We start from the raw sequence: 15,904 nt of genomic DNA, 5'->3' as shown, positions 1-15,904 counted from the left end.
CCAAGCATCAAATTTTCTTCTATGGCTTGCTTGCTGTGTATAGGATGAAATCAATCCCCACCATGCTATTATCCCTTACTGTATTGAGATCATGAGGCAGGTGGTACCAAGGCTAATTGTTTGGATCTGCCTTTGATTTCCTTAGCATGGTTCTAAATTTCGAATATCTTTTTTTAGCAGTCCTAATATCTAACAGTGGGTAGGTTAATGTTTTCTAGCAAATGCTGTAGCTTATTTAATGCTATTCAAAATTGAAACTGAAGAAACAACTCTTAAATGTTTTTGTACTTTTCTTGTAATGTGGTTAGGCAATGCAACTACCTTTGTCATGTTGATTGCCATCATATTCTTCATTTCCAACTTTGACTATCTCAACAATCAATAAGCTCGCCACAGTACGTTGTACTGTACCATTTAATGCCAATCAGTTTTCCCTCCTTCTCACCCTTTCACGCGCCAAACACCATATAGTTCGGTAATTTTATCTGTTCTGTCGAAATTTTGGTCTGCAAAATCAGTTCTTGAGAATGCTAATAGTTATGATAGAGAATGCTACATATAAAGGTTATGTTTGAGAAATTTTTCTATGAATATTTCTAGCAGAAAAGATGAAATCAAATCTTTTTAGAATATAAAATTATCTTTTATTATCTTACAGAAAGGCTAATTGGCTGAGGATATTTTGTATTAACTTCTGATACAAGTTTGCATAATCATTAAACTTGATTAAGAATGACCACAAATTACTTACAGTGTCTGCTACTGTAGCGACATAGTATTCCAATAGTTGGTTCAAGATTCCCCACTGTACATAGTCATCATGGTAATGCTGCAATGTTCTGAGTACAAATTAAATTTGATTGTATGTACTCGAAGGAGGGACATGGAAGGATTGGAAAATTTTGGATGGACGTGGAAATGTGGTCCAAGTGCAATCTGGACTGTCTGGTGGCATGGACTATCAAGTGTGAACATAATCTAGCTAGCTATCAATATCCTACTTTGCAACTTCAATCATCTTCACAACTATTTCTCTATATTGGATCTAATCATTTCACAATTTAACCTAATTCAATTTCATTTAAATAAATTACGTTAAATCTTCTTTTGTGATTGACAACAGTTGAAGAGTATCTTTATCCCCTATTCCTGTTTCTTTATCCTTACTTTTATAATTAATTCAATATGAAATTTATGTCTCATCTTTGTTTATATTAAATAATGGGTATATTTGTATTTGTGTCCATGCTTATTTCAAATATTAATTCAATAACTTAAAAGAAATAAAAATTACAAATATATAAATTTAATGTCAAAAGGTTATTTATATTATTTTTTCAATATCAAATATCAAGAAAATATCAAATAACAATTGAATAAAGATCAAATGATTATAGAAAAGAGTAAAAATATTAAATGTATTTTAAAAATGAAATGATTATAGAAAAGAGTAAAAATATTAAATGTATTTTAAAAATGATTTAATTCGATGAAATTGAGGATTGTATTTTCTAACGTGTAATAAGGATTTGAATGAAATCAACTAAAGGAAAAATAATGAATAATCAAATAGTTTGAAAGACTAAATAGTTTGAAATATTGAACAAATCGAATAGAAGAAATGAAACTTGTTTTAGCAATTGAATACTTGAAATTAAAGAGTTAAATATTCTCATATGAAAAATAAACAATAAATTAAAATTTTAGAAAATAGTAAAAATAATTAAATATATGTTATAAAAACTATTTGATTAAGTGAAATTTGTGTTTCTTGAAATTTAATATTCTTGAAGGAAACCATTCAAAGAGAAAAAAAATGTGTTATCAAGGTTATGTAAGAGAAAAAAATACCTTCTAGACGAATTTTGAACAAGTCAAACATTTCATAGAAAATAAAATAAAAAAGACTTTTAAATTCTAATAAATTATGAATGTTTTAATAAGTTAAATCGGTAACAAATTTGAAGACAAAGATAAATATTTTAATAATATGGAACAATATGAGAACAAGATAAATATGTACATATTTATTATTCTCAATATCCATTTAAAAAATCGATAGTATCCATTCACAAATCGCAACACTATTATAGAAGAAATGTTTTTTATTTAAAAAATTATTTATATGCTATTTTAAATCTGTTTTAGTTTTTATATTTATTTTTCAGCAATAGATTTTTTAATTAATTTTTACTTACAATTTATTATAAAAATAGTATTAAAAAAATCTATGTAAAAAGGTTGCAAATTACAAATTTTGATAAAAACATATTTTTCAAAATTTATAACCAAATTTACTAAACTTATTCCAATCAAGAATGATGACTTGGATTAAAAAAACACTACAAAAGCTCAACATTACTTCTACGAATAAATGAATGATCATTTGTCATTGATGTTTCTTTTAGTAATGAGTATTTTGGGGTGAAATTAATTAACATAAAAAATATTATTTAATTTATTATAATACAGAATGCCTTTTCTAATTTTTTAAACAACCATTTTACTGAATTCACTAATGACTAAATCTTCCTTAAAGAAAGAAAACTTAGTTGTTTAAACCATATTTAGGGTCTCTTCTTCAACCACATTTTTTTCCTATTCAGTATTGCTTAAAAGGACAAAGTTTACTACCACTTTTGATCAAATACAGTATATTCTTTTAATTTGAGTCTTATAAATAAAAATAAATAAATAAATAAATAGATACGTGATATCATTAAATGGAAAAAAAATACTACCATATTTAGTATCTAGAAAATATAAATTAACACTATTTTTTCAGTAATTTATCTGATGATGTTACCGAAAACTCTTTTATAAGATCCAAACTAATTAATCATAATTAAGAAAAATAGTTATTTAATTATAGCATATTAGCATTACATATTTATTAAATTCGTATTTTTTTTCTGAAACCATCTTTAACATTAATAAAACTAAATTTAATGTTCTTCAATCATCATTAAAAAAAAATTAAATAAAAATTAATTTTTAAAGATAAAAAATATCTAGTTATTATATTAATTACATTAGATATTATTTTGTACACTTAACAAATTATTAGATATTATTTTGTACACTTAAAAAATTATCCATTTAGTGAGTTTTATTATTAATAAATATTTTTAAATTAATATTTAATTAATCGCTAAAGTTTTAACTACTCACTGATTAGATCTTAAAGTTCGTAATTAAAATTTTGATCTGTAAAATAGTGTTTTTATCTAATAATTTTGTGAATTACCTATTGAATGAAGAGAAAAAAACTTTTAATAAGTGTATTTTCCTAAAAAAAATAATTAATACAAATACCATTTTAGATGAATTCTTATATGAAAAAGAAAAGAACACCATACACTACTCCCAATTTATTTAACAAGAGTTTCAGGGATGTGCATGGTTATCACCATAAAGCAAGTATCCACCTTCTCATCAACTCAGATTCTGTGAATCCCAAGCTCAGACATGCATGCATGCATGCAAAGCTACCCACCTTAAATTCTTAAAACCACCCTTCTTCTTTCTTCCAACACTATTCAAAATTTACTTCTTTAAATAAATAAAAAAGTGACAGTTTTTTTTCTTCTTAACAGCAGTAAAACTACTACTACAGTAATTACATTTGATAATTCTTTTTTATTTTAGTGGTAGAAATCAGGAAGATTCATAACAATTTATGAAAGAGGAGTATATATGAACAATATTTTATGCAGTGTATTGTTGCATTGATAGTCACTGTTTCACCATTGTAGCATATATTATTGAAGCGACATGCTCATCGGATTCTCCCGAGTTCAGATAAAAAAAGTGAAGGACGCAGACAATTTTATAATCGAACATGTTTAATGGCCATGTTCTTTGTTTTTCTTTTCTTTCAATTATAAGTTTTTGTTGTGTTTTGTATAATCATATTCTATCTTCAACCTCTGATTTTTTTTTTAAATAATTTATTTTGAAAAACACTGACAGCTTCATGAAAAAACTTTAGAAAAAAACTTTTGTTACAGAGAAAATAACAGGCATGTCTTAACTGTAATGGTGCGTGGATGCATCTAGAAATTCAACCAATATTTTTTTTTTGTTTCAAAACATATATATGAACTGAACTTTGTGGAACATGTATATGTAAAATATTTAAGTGGTGTCTGGTTCCAGAAAAGACAATAGTTACATAGTTGTCAACCTTTTTTTAATGTTCTTTTGTTCATCTTATGAGTGATTGAAGAAACCATCGTAGATTAGGGTTGAGAAAAAAATTAGATAGAAAAAAGTAGAGTCTCTTTAACATCATGTAATGTCATGTGTATTAAGTATATTAAATTAATGTAAAGATGTTTTAACAACAAATAAGATTAAATTTGCTAATGTTTTAGTCTATCAAACTTAAATTTTTGTAATTATTTTAGTGTGAGAGTATCTTGTTAGAAATATGATTTAAAAATTATGTGCAAAGTTAAAATAAATGGTATTTTATTGATAAGTTTGACATAAAGTTGAATTAAGAAAAATAAAACTATTTAAGTGTTTGTGCCGACATTTTTATGATGATGAAATTTACATATGCAAAGTGTGTAAGTCTGACATGTGGTTATTTGTAACTCGAAGGGACCAACCGACACCAACCTCTCTATATTTTGTATTTAAATTTTGGTGTGGACCAAAGGGGCATGCCCATTTGTCTTTCATGCTTCTTATCATTCATCAAAACAGTAACACTAAAAACCCTCACTATAAACATTATTTGTTATGTGTGTATTTACTCTATGATTTTTGCCTATTAAAATATAAAAAAAAATTATTAATATGATTTTAGGTATATTACATATGATTAGAGATTTGGTATAAACCAACGTTGTTAATGAAGAAAAATGGAGTATACAATTCTTGTCACTTTTTTTTCCATCCAATACATTGAGTACTACTAAATTATTCATGTGAAATACAATTAAAGTCTCTAAATACATTAAGTTATATTATTTTCTTTCTTTTACCTTTCTCTCTCTATAATTTTTCCTCTCCTTTTTTTCTTCAATTTCTCTTCCATAACTCATCTATTACAAAATATGATCACGTCATGTTGTAGATGAGTAATCAGGGTACATCTTTACCCAATCAGATTTTCAAACAGAAAAAGTTCATTTTTTACTCTAAAGATTCTGTATCTCTGTTTTTCTATATGATTTAGTCATTAATCTTGATGGGACAGTTGAGAAAAGTGTTCTTCTTAACTTGTTTTACCATATACTAAAATTTGATAATATTTGGATAACTTGCTATAGGTTCCTAAATTTTGGAGTGGTATTCTGTTTGAGGTAGAATTTTCTTCAATGGAATTTCAGGTAAGGGAAGCTAACTTAAATTTTTAATAGCACCTTAGGCTAGAAGATCTGGATGTGGAGGGGATGTGGTCCCAATATTCAATTTATCTTGAAGGGATGTTGTGTGTTTATATATTGTGTTTTGTTTGTTTATATATTGTTTAAACTTGTAAAAATATTAGATTTTGATGGTTTAATATTTAAGTGTTATTTTTTATGTTAAATAAGATTTTAAATATTGTGGATTGCGTTTTGAATGATATTGTATGATGAAAATTATATGGAATTGAATTCATACATTTGGGATAATGTATGAACTGATGTTTCTTTGTGTATTAAGTATTGATGCCTATGTGGTAACAGAGATCTCTGAGCTTCACTGATGATCTAACTCACATAGACTAAGATATCAGGTGAGATGGTGAGAAGCTGATGGGGGAGTTTATGCACATCGTGGCATATGAGATGCATAACTTGAGTTGTATTGAACTTACCCTGATCCTTTCTCTTGGATTCACTAGTAATCTTTGGATCAAGTGTTAGTCTTTGGTAGGACTTACTTAATATAGGTATTCCGGAAGATGATGAATTCATGAGTAGTCCGTGGGATTGAAATGAAATTCAATGATTGTGATTGAAAATAGATCTATGTGTGGCCTATATGAATGATGGAATTGGTATTGAAATTTTATATGACAACATTTAAAGAAATGTTTAAAATGATTAGTTTGATTGATTCTTTCTCCATGAATTAGATATGTAAGGATCTAGAAAATTACCTTAGAGTAGAAGTACACCTGAATATTTTATTATTAAAATGAAAAGACAATATAAATAGAAAATTCAGTTATTTAGGTTTCATTTCAAAAGAACCACCATCTATCTATAAGTTCCTTTTTTCTTTCCTCTCACTTCTCTCTAAGATTCTAACCTCCTCGCTCATTAGACTTCTGGCAGTGAGATCTACAAAACTGCCCGATCAGAATCTCTGATAGAGTAAGTTCAACTTTACTCTTCTCTTTGAGATAAATTTTGAACTTCTTAGGTTTGTCACTGCATAGGTTTTGCATGTGACTCTTTTAGCTTTAAGGTTAATCTTTGTTAGCTTAGGATCCCAGTGGTATAGTTAGATTTTTTTATCAGGTCTCTATGATGCAGGTTAGGCTACCCTTGAACTTTTAGTAGTTTGGAGCTCTTAGGGAGCATTTGCTCAAGTTCAGGTAAGGGAAGCTAGTTTAGTTTTTCAATAGAACCCTTGGCTAAAAGATCTGGATGTAGGTTGACGTGGTCACGAATTCTAATTTTGGTTTACAAGAATTATTGTTTATGAGTAATGTGGTATTATTTGAAATAAATTGTGAAAAATGTTGATTTTGATATAGATGATTTATGGTAGAAGATTTGGTTTGAATCTAAAAATTTAGTTGATTTGTATAATTGATTAGTGTAAGTTACTTTTAAAATGAGTGAGTTGTTGAAATTGTTTTTGTTTGACTTAGAATGGTGAAATTAGGAAAAATTATGCAGATTTTTCTGCATATCTCGCCTAAGCGAGATAACTCTCGTTCAAGCAAGAATAAAATGAAAAAAAGGGTGCTCTTGGGTCTTTTCTCGCTCAAGCGAGTAAATTCTCGCTCAAGTGAGATCTATGATGAAATTCTGGGTGCTCTCGGCTTGGTTCTCGCTCAAGCGAGAAATTCTTGCTCAACCTAGAAATTCTTGCTCAAGCTAGAATCTCTGTAAAAAAAACTAAAATTTATTTTTTTCCTTTAAAAGGTTGGTTTATTTGTTTTTGTATAGTTTTACTTATAAATTATGTAATCTTTTATTTCATGTATATTTAATTGAAAATCTCTTTAATTAGACATTTATATGATTAGTAGATGAATTGTGGTGTATTTTGGAAATTCTAAAATTTGGTATGATTTGATTGTTTGATTTGGATTTTGTGAGGTTCAGAATATAAATTTTAATCAAGACATGGTATTTTCAAGAAAGAAAATACCGGGTTAAGATTGTTTAGGATGTGCATTGACTAGGGATTCGTCTAGAAGGAGATATCCTGACTATGTTGAGATAATGGAATCATATATAGATGAAGTTATTCTGGTGGTGAAAGTCGAAGGAGATTCATATGGATGGGTAAGTTGTTTGAAAGATAACTAACTTGACCTGTTATATGAGCTAACCTGTCATACTGGGAGAGATGATATTAAGATTATTTATGCGCATAGCTGTGTGGATTTCACAGTGATATAGTATGATAGGTGCAAATCTTCGAGTCTAAGTCAACGCACGAGTCTTCTAGAAGTATAGTCAAGTATCTATGTATTGTGAGTCAGTGGAAGTCTGACATGTGAAAGATGAATATAGAATTTTAATAGACACTTGATGATTTGAGAAATTGTATGAGACTTGATGATTTATGTTTATTATTTTGAAATTAAAATTATGTAGAGATTTTTTTATATAGCTAGCTTATCCTGTTTTATTTTTTTGTTTCTTTATCTGTGATGATGTGTATTTACACGGGAGCAGATGATGTTACAGGTGATAGAGTTTCTCAGTAAGAAGATTGATGATGAAAATTTTTATTTTCTTTTGAATAATTGTCTTAAATTTATGTACATATTTAAAGTCCTATGAAAATGGATATATTTTGAAACATTATATAAAAGAATTATAGACATATTTGAATTATGTTTATATATTTATTTTGATATTTCAAGCAGATTATGATTATAAGATATGGGTGAAAATTTAGGGATGTTACAAGATATGTTATGAAATTTCTTTTCGTTAGTTTACCCTTGTTTTTCTTGTTATGTTTGAACTGCGATGATTGTACTACGTACACAAGCAGATGATCATACCGGTGTCGTAGGGTATGGAGGGCTTTAGGATGTAGTTTTGAACCTTATATTGTTAATATTTGTATTTCTATAAGTCATAATCTTGTAATAGAAATATTTTGAAAAACTCCAAGTCTGTATAGAAACATGTAGAACTTGTATTGTAATAGTTAAATGTATTTTCTGGGTTGTTACACTACAAGCATTCTAATGGTCTAAAGTTTGGATCATAGACGAAAATCAATTTCGCGTTATAGTATAAAGACGAGAAACATATTTAATCCTTAAAAATTATTTCATGTGATGTTTTAAGTTGTTTATATTGTTTTCTTGTCTTAGTTTTGTTTTATTTTTTATTTGGATATCTCACATTGATTATATATTAGAACATTTCATAGTATATAAGTGCGTGCAAACATCACCTTATAAGGTTGAGTTATGCTTAAATTTCACTTCCTAATATGATATCAGAATCATTTAGAGTCCATCCTAGCAAAAGTTTGTTAACCTTATCAGGTCACCCGCTATTAAATCACTATGGATCACCCATAAGATATAATCTCACAGACGAGTTGGAGGGTCTCAACATGAGGAGGTGTATTATAGATCCTACATCGACTAGAGGTAAGAACATTTCCTAGTATATAAATGAGTGTAAACTTCATTTTATAAGTCGATTTTATAAGATTTTTGCTTCTTAATATGATATTAGAATATTTTAAACCTATGTTAGAAGAGTTTTTTTAATATTTTTGTTTGTAGGTCAACTAACAATTATGTGAAATGAAATAAACATAACAACTTGTGAAAATTAATTCTTCAATGCACATTAAATAACTATACCATTAAGAGTTAAAATTATTAGACAAATAACTATTTCAGTTTAATAAGTAATTTAATAAAAAAGCATATGATGACACGTGCTTAAGTATTTTTTATAAATGTGGATATGTATTTTGGTAATTTATCGTGTTCACTTCAAGATTGTTCAAATGAAATGGATAAGACATATATTCCTTTTACTTTTTTTTACGACTTACCTAACTTTCTTCACCCTATGATTGTGAAGTTATCCTAAGATATTAAAGTTTTGTTTATTCTAAAAATAAATTATATAGTTTGATAATTTTTTTGGGATGTTATTAAATAAATTGCTAGTTATAAAATATATGATATAAAAGAACTTTATACGTTATTTAATTACATTGTTAATATAATTTTTTCAAGATAATTGCTATAAAATGTTACTAAACATAATATTATATTCAAAACCATTTTTTCTTTTGTATGTTATCATTCTTCTTGTTTATAATGGGTGAAACATTAATCTTTCTCACATTTTGTTTATTCAATGTGGTTTTACATTGGGTTGAACTAATTTACTTTACAAAGGCAACACTCAAGATAATATCATGATAAAATATTCTAATCAAGTTGATGTCACATTTTTCAATAAATATATACTTCATAAATATAAATATATTAAAAAAAATCATTAAATAAAAATTATTTTTAAATATTAAAATAATTAGTTATTATATTAACTAAATTAATTAGATACTATTTTAAAGATTAAAAATCATTATTTTAGAGAAACATGGAATTCAAGTAAATCAAACCTATTTCTAAAAAATCATGATAATACAAGATAAAAAAATTCTCACGTTAGATAAAATCTTATTATCTATCACTCTCATACTAGTAACACTATCAACACATTTGTCACATTCAAAATAGTATATATAACTTTAAAGTTCAAGCATCTACTCATAACTATAAACACTTTCATCTACATTTTAATCCCTAGAGCATAATACTAAAATTATTAAAAGAATTTACCACCAACATTGACTCATTTTTCAGACAAATAATTTATTTTTATGTTACAATTTGAGATTTGAATATTATCTAATATTTTTTTTCAATTCCAATTAATTCATATTTTAAATATACTGTAGTGGTTAACAAATCATTTGAGTTCATTTTAATAAATAAATAAAATATATTGTTTTAATATGTAAATTATGTTAATAAAATTAATTTTAGTTTTAGAAATAATTATTTATATATAGTGTAATATATATTTTTATAAAACAAATTAACTCATAAACCTAAGTGTTATATAAAAGGAAAGAAAGAAAATGAAAATTTGACTGTTTAAAATAAGAAAAAAATACTAAAAAGCAAAGAAAAATGAAATGTAAGTGATTTAATTGATATGATAAATTAAAATAAATTATAAAATGATTAAATTGTCTTTATTGATAAAAAATAATTTTAGTTAAATACTAAATTTGAATTTATTTAAATAATTAGTATTATTGTTAATAATATTATTAATATTATAATTATAATTATTTTATGTTATATAAGATGATCGATTATGTTATTAATATAATCTAATCATACATAATCATTTTTCAAATAAAGGTAAGAAACTTAAAAACTTTGTGTAACTATTTTTTCATTTAACTTACTTAGAAACAATGCACATTCAGAGGTTTTCTTTCATTGCAAATCATCAACAAAAATATAAATAGAAACTCTCACATAAATAATACATCACTGAAAACCAACAAAACCATAAATGTTTCCCATAAAATATATTTAGTTCAATTCATGTCAAAAAAAATTTTGTCTTGTTTTATCATTGTCTGAAACTTTTGAGTTTACTAATAATCCTATTTTAACTAATCATATGTATAACTACTGGTTCTAGTTATTTAGAAAGATTTGTAGGTAAATTAAAGTACAAAGTAGATAACATTTCTTTGTCATTTATTATCCTACCACTCGTGTAAAAATGTCTAGAACTCTGTGCATAGTTTAATAGTAGTAACATGACTCATAAGCTTTCATAATATTGCATCCTTATCTTCAAGTTCCCCTTTTATACACAAACACTTTGAGTCAAATTATGGTGCCTCGTGACCTTTGGCTACCTACAAAACCTATATGCTAATTCTCCTCTCTCAAAAAAATTCTTGTGTTCCTAATAACCTCCTCTTTTAACCAATGTTTATCCAAATAATAACCAAACCAATTCCAACATCCAAAAATTCTTTGGTGGCAAAACGTGTAATGGAATATGTTCACTGTAATAGATGCGTGAAATGTTGATAACTGTATCATATTATAATTTGAAAGAAAAATAATTTTAAAATTTATTAATGAAAATATACAATTTTTTAATAAAAATAATAGAAGTGTAGCAATTAACAGAGTACTCCTAGGATCCTATGAGGAAAAGAATAGAAAAACAATTTAGGAGTCTGATACTGATAAGGTGAAGCTATAATTTAGGGCTAAAAGACAAAATACTAGGACTACTAGACAACCCTCTGTGCCCCTCCTATATTTCAACCCCTAAATTAAATTAATGTTACCAAACAAACACATCAATTAGTGGGTGCATGCTTACAAATAATAATATATATATTTTTTAATGAGTGAATGAGCAAATGAGAATCTTAACTATTATCTCTTCCTCGGGCAACGGGCACCTTCTCCTCCATTCACAAACCACACCGTACTGTGATCAATTAACTACACTTTCAATAATTTTTAAGCATTACTTACCAATTAATGATCATCATCATACCCATTAATCGAAAGATGTAAAATATTATTACAATTTATGCAATTAAAGAGGAATTTTTCGTGCTTTGCATAGCAAGAATATACCAAAGAAAAAAATGGAAAGTTACACATGAAATAGCGTGTATATTTTGACATTATTGTTAGAAGGTTTGCTTTCATGGATGATGAATTATTTAGGTATATCCTAGTTACCTAGTACCCAAATTTGAATGTAAGGTAGGTATGAACAGTGCATTTGAATGTTAGCTAAGGCCTAAAATATGTTATGGGATTAAAAGAACTGAAAAGAAAAGAAGATTCTGTGGTTTAATTACTAAGCCTTTAACACTTTTGGTAATTGATGAAAACCCAGAAATTCAAGTGAAGACATGTCCATCAATAAAGTTCAATAGGGTCCCCAATATTTGAATCTGCCTCTCTCCCTCTCTAACTCTCTTTCACTGCTACGGTCAGCCCTGCCCGCTGCCCGTTATGATTCTAACCTTACCAATGTTAAAAATCAAAATCTCTCTACCCTCACAGTCTTCTTCCTCTAGAAGGTTAAAATTTACCAAGTCTTCTCTTTTCCAATTTCATAAGTCTGTCTTGTAGTGTTAGTGTAATTTTGGGTGAGTTATGTCATTAATTACTGCAAGGGTGTAATTATGATTTGGTTGGAGACTTAGGTTTGTGTCAAAACTGTAGCAACCTCTTCACAATGCCAAAATGGGTGTTTAAAAAGCACTTGATGTCCCTTTTAAGAAACCTTGTCTTGAAGATTCCTTGCTCCACTCTCTTGAGTTTGGCTATTTCAGTGTGGTAGTGGTATCAGTTATATACATACAGAAGGGTGAAGGAGAGATAGTTCCCACTTGAATCATCATTACCAAACTTCTCCACAAAACCAAAGCCTCACTCTCCCTCCCAACTTTTGACTCAAAAATTATCATTTCAAACCACTCTGCTGTGGGATAAGTTTGTGCCCTCCCAGTGTTTGGTTTGCAACCCTTCTCTGGCCTGGCCCTGGTAAAGGTTCAATATCTTGTAGTTGCCAGCTTTTGTACATGCCAGTTTATACCAACCTTTACCACTTCTTTTAAACCAAACCCCTCTAGAATAAGCTTTTCCCTCATTGTCTCAAGAAAATGGCCCCTTCTGGAAGGACAACAGCTGCAGCAACATCAACAAGGACAGCCTCAAAGACAAACACCACAACAACAAGGAGAACAAGACAGCAAAGAAGAACAGCACAGTTCAAGAAGAAGCAGCAGCAGCAGCAGCAGCACACAAAGAGCAACAAAAAGCAAGAGACTGATCTTGTTCCCACTGTTTTACCCTCCAGCTGCTCCTCCATAAGCTCACAAGACTCCTCAAAGGAAGTGGACATGCAAGGTTCTGAGGTCATTGATGTGTCCTTGAGTCCATGTTCCACACCAAAGGGTCAGAAGTTTAGGATTCCTGAGATTTCAACATGCCCCCCAGCACCCAAGAAGCCTAGGGTTCTTTCCAATTGCTCTTTGCGAAGGTCTCCACTTTCATTCTTTGTACCACCTGACTTGGAGCACTTTTTCTTAGTGGCACTTCGAGATGTCTCAGTTTGATTTTGTGTGTTAATAGATGATTGAGAAAGATACATGTGTTATAGTAATAAGATCATGACACTTTAGAAGATGGACTTTTGAAGTGGTTTTAGTATATTTTCTCTTCATGTGTACCTCTAGAAAATGACAGAGGTATGCTTTGAGAACTTTAGATTTTGGTGTGTTCATCTTAGAAATAGTTACTACTTCCCCCTTTCTTCAATTTCTGCTAATTTTAACAATTTGTAGGGTTTGCAGTCACTAAATTTAGCTGGGGTGTTTCCCAGCTAATTTAGACATTTAGCTTACTTTCCTTTTTTTTTCTTTTCCCTCTTATAGAAGACATGTTCTGACCTTCAAGTGTGTGCTGAGTGCAAATGTAATGGGTTTGGTTTAAGGTGTGTGAGTGTTCAAGCTTGCAACTCAACAAAGCTTCAGCTGTCAACTAGAGAAAGTAAAGCCATACACTTTCCTTTTGTATGCAAATCCCTCTTTGTTTCTTCTCCCTCTGCTTCTCTTACTGCATCACTTCTTGTTAATGATACTTTTAGTTTCACAGTAAATTTTGGTACCCTTCTGTTTCTATGATATTCATGGCTACAACAAGGTAAGGAACTGTTAACAATCCATTCTCTGAATTACACAAATAAATAACTTCAGAAGTAGTACTCTGTACTCTGCAGTTCCATACACGCAAATTGGTATACTAACAAATTCAAATCAACATCTTCAATTCCTGATATCATGATTACACACTCTTGTAATTAAGTGTTTGATTTTTATTTTGTAGTTAGTAGGACTAAACCCCACTAATCATTATACAGTAGCACTATAGTTTGTCTTCAACATTTGATTAAATTAGGGTAAAATAGTGTATACCATAGTCAAACCAAGGGTCCACCACATGATACATCAATTAATGATACTATATATACGAGTCACCATTTTTTGCTCAAAAACAAAAACAAAACTCATTTATTTTTCACCTAAGACCCTTCTAACTATGTTAACCTGTTACTCCTTATTTAGATCACATGAAGTCATAGGGATTCTACATGACTACAAAACACAAATCTTTAAATAAAGTTTGCAATTTTGCCTGGAGACAATTTTCAAGTGGAAACAGAGAAGACATAGGCTGCATAGCTTCTGTCATGACAGTTTTAGCCCTTTCTGTCCAAGTTGGAAGTTCATGAAGGCTGAAGGTGGGCGTATTTGTATACAGTTTCATTGTTTATTCATAAAATGTTTAACATGTGTAATGACACTGCATACAAATACTTTAACCAGAATCAATATTTTAACTAGAATTAGTAGAATATGAGTCTAATCTTAACTCTTAATATTTGTTAATGATGCATGTTTTATATTAACAAATAATGTGTTTTCTTACATAGCAGAGACAATTGTGAGTGAGAAGATGAAATGAAATTATTTGTAGTAAGATCTGTGGTTTTGTGTGTCTGTGGATATGGCAGCATTTAGAAGAGAATCCAATGAAGAGACTCTCGTGCGGGTGTGTCATTGTCACATTAGAGAATCTCAAGAAATTTCTCATCATTTTTTTTTCATACTTTTTAGACTTTTTCTGCTTCATCATAGTTTCTCAGTATTAACTTTGAGGATAATTATACTCTACACGGATGTACACGTTTCCACTCTACAATATACTTTTTTCATTTAAATATATACATTTATACTACATAGTATATATTAACTTAGAGTAATATAATTAACAAAAAATATGCTTTTTAAGAATATAATGATAAGTATTTAAATTTCTATTGCAAATATTAACACATCAATGCTTCTTCTTCTTTTTTTTCTAGGAAAACAGATGCTCACATGATGATTAATGTATAATTTGATTTTTTAAAACCTAAAATCAGCAGTTTTTTAATGATTTATTTGGCAGAGAGAAAAGAAATAAAGAAAAAGAAGACGAGAGAAATAGAAAAAAATAAAGTAAAAATAAAGATACTTATATTGAAAAGAAGCGTATAAAAAAATAAAAATTTAGAGACTTATTTTATTTAATAGAAGTGAAAAATAAAATTAAAACTACTTTTTGAGATTATTTAATTTTAAAATTACATTATTATTAATATTTTATTTATATTCATAAGATTATTTTTATTGATTTATATTATTATTATTACTATTCCTATTATTAGTAAATTTCATAAGATGATTTTGGTTTAAAAAAAATTGTAAAAACGAAAATTACTTGCATTTCATACTCATTTGTGCGAAAATATATTTGATTGAGTTTCATTTTTTTTCAGTTCTTCAATTCTTTCTTATCAAATTATTCTCTGTTTCTTATCTTCTTCTTTTTTATATGAAAGGTAATCTAAAATATATTTCAGTGTTTGAAATACCACTCTTTGATTATTTTTTTTTAATTAAGAGATGTTTCAAAATAAAATGAAAATATATTATAATTTTTTTTATATATAAAATCAGTATTTTGTGAAATATAAAAGTTCCTTCTATATTTATCTTTGAAATGAAGAAAGAATACTATAATATAAAATTTAATTTAATTTTCAAAATAAAATATTTGAAGTTA

The 15,904-nt window shown here is 28.0% G+C and overlaps 1 protein-coding gene across 1 annotated transcript; it reads left to right on the top strand.

Moving 5' to 3' along the window:
• The first annotated feature begins 12,188 nt into the window (after nucleotides 1–12,188).
• Nucleotides 12,189–13,818, top strand: LOC137831414 (cyclin-dependent protein kinase inhibitor SMR9-like). The gene has a single exon (XM_068639084.1). It carries the CDS (start codon nucleotides 12,898–12,900, stop codon nucleotides 13,351–13,353), a length of 456 nt encoding a protein of 151 aa, XP_068495185.1. The 5' UTR covers nucleotides 12,189–12,897; the 3' UTR covers nucleotides 13,354–13,818.
• Nucleotides 13,819–15,904: the final 2,086 nt, after the last annotated feature.

This window comes from Phaseolus vulgaris, chromosome 6 (assembly GCF_000499845.2).
Source record: "Phaseolus vulgaris cultivar G19833 chromosome 6, P. vulgaris v2.0, whole genome shotgun sequence".
Classification (NCBI taxonomy): Eukaryota; Viridiplantae; Streptophyta; class Magnoliopsida; order Fabales; family Fabaceae; genus Phaseolus; species Phaseolus vulgaris.
The sequence above is the reverse complement of the archived record's forward strand: the minus strand, read 5'-3'. Positions and strand labels throughout refer to the sequence as shown.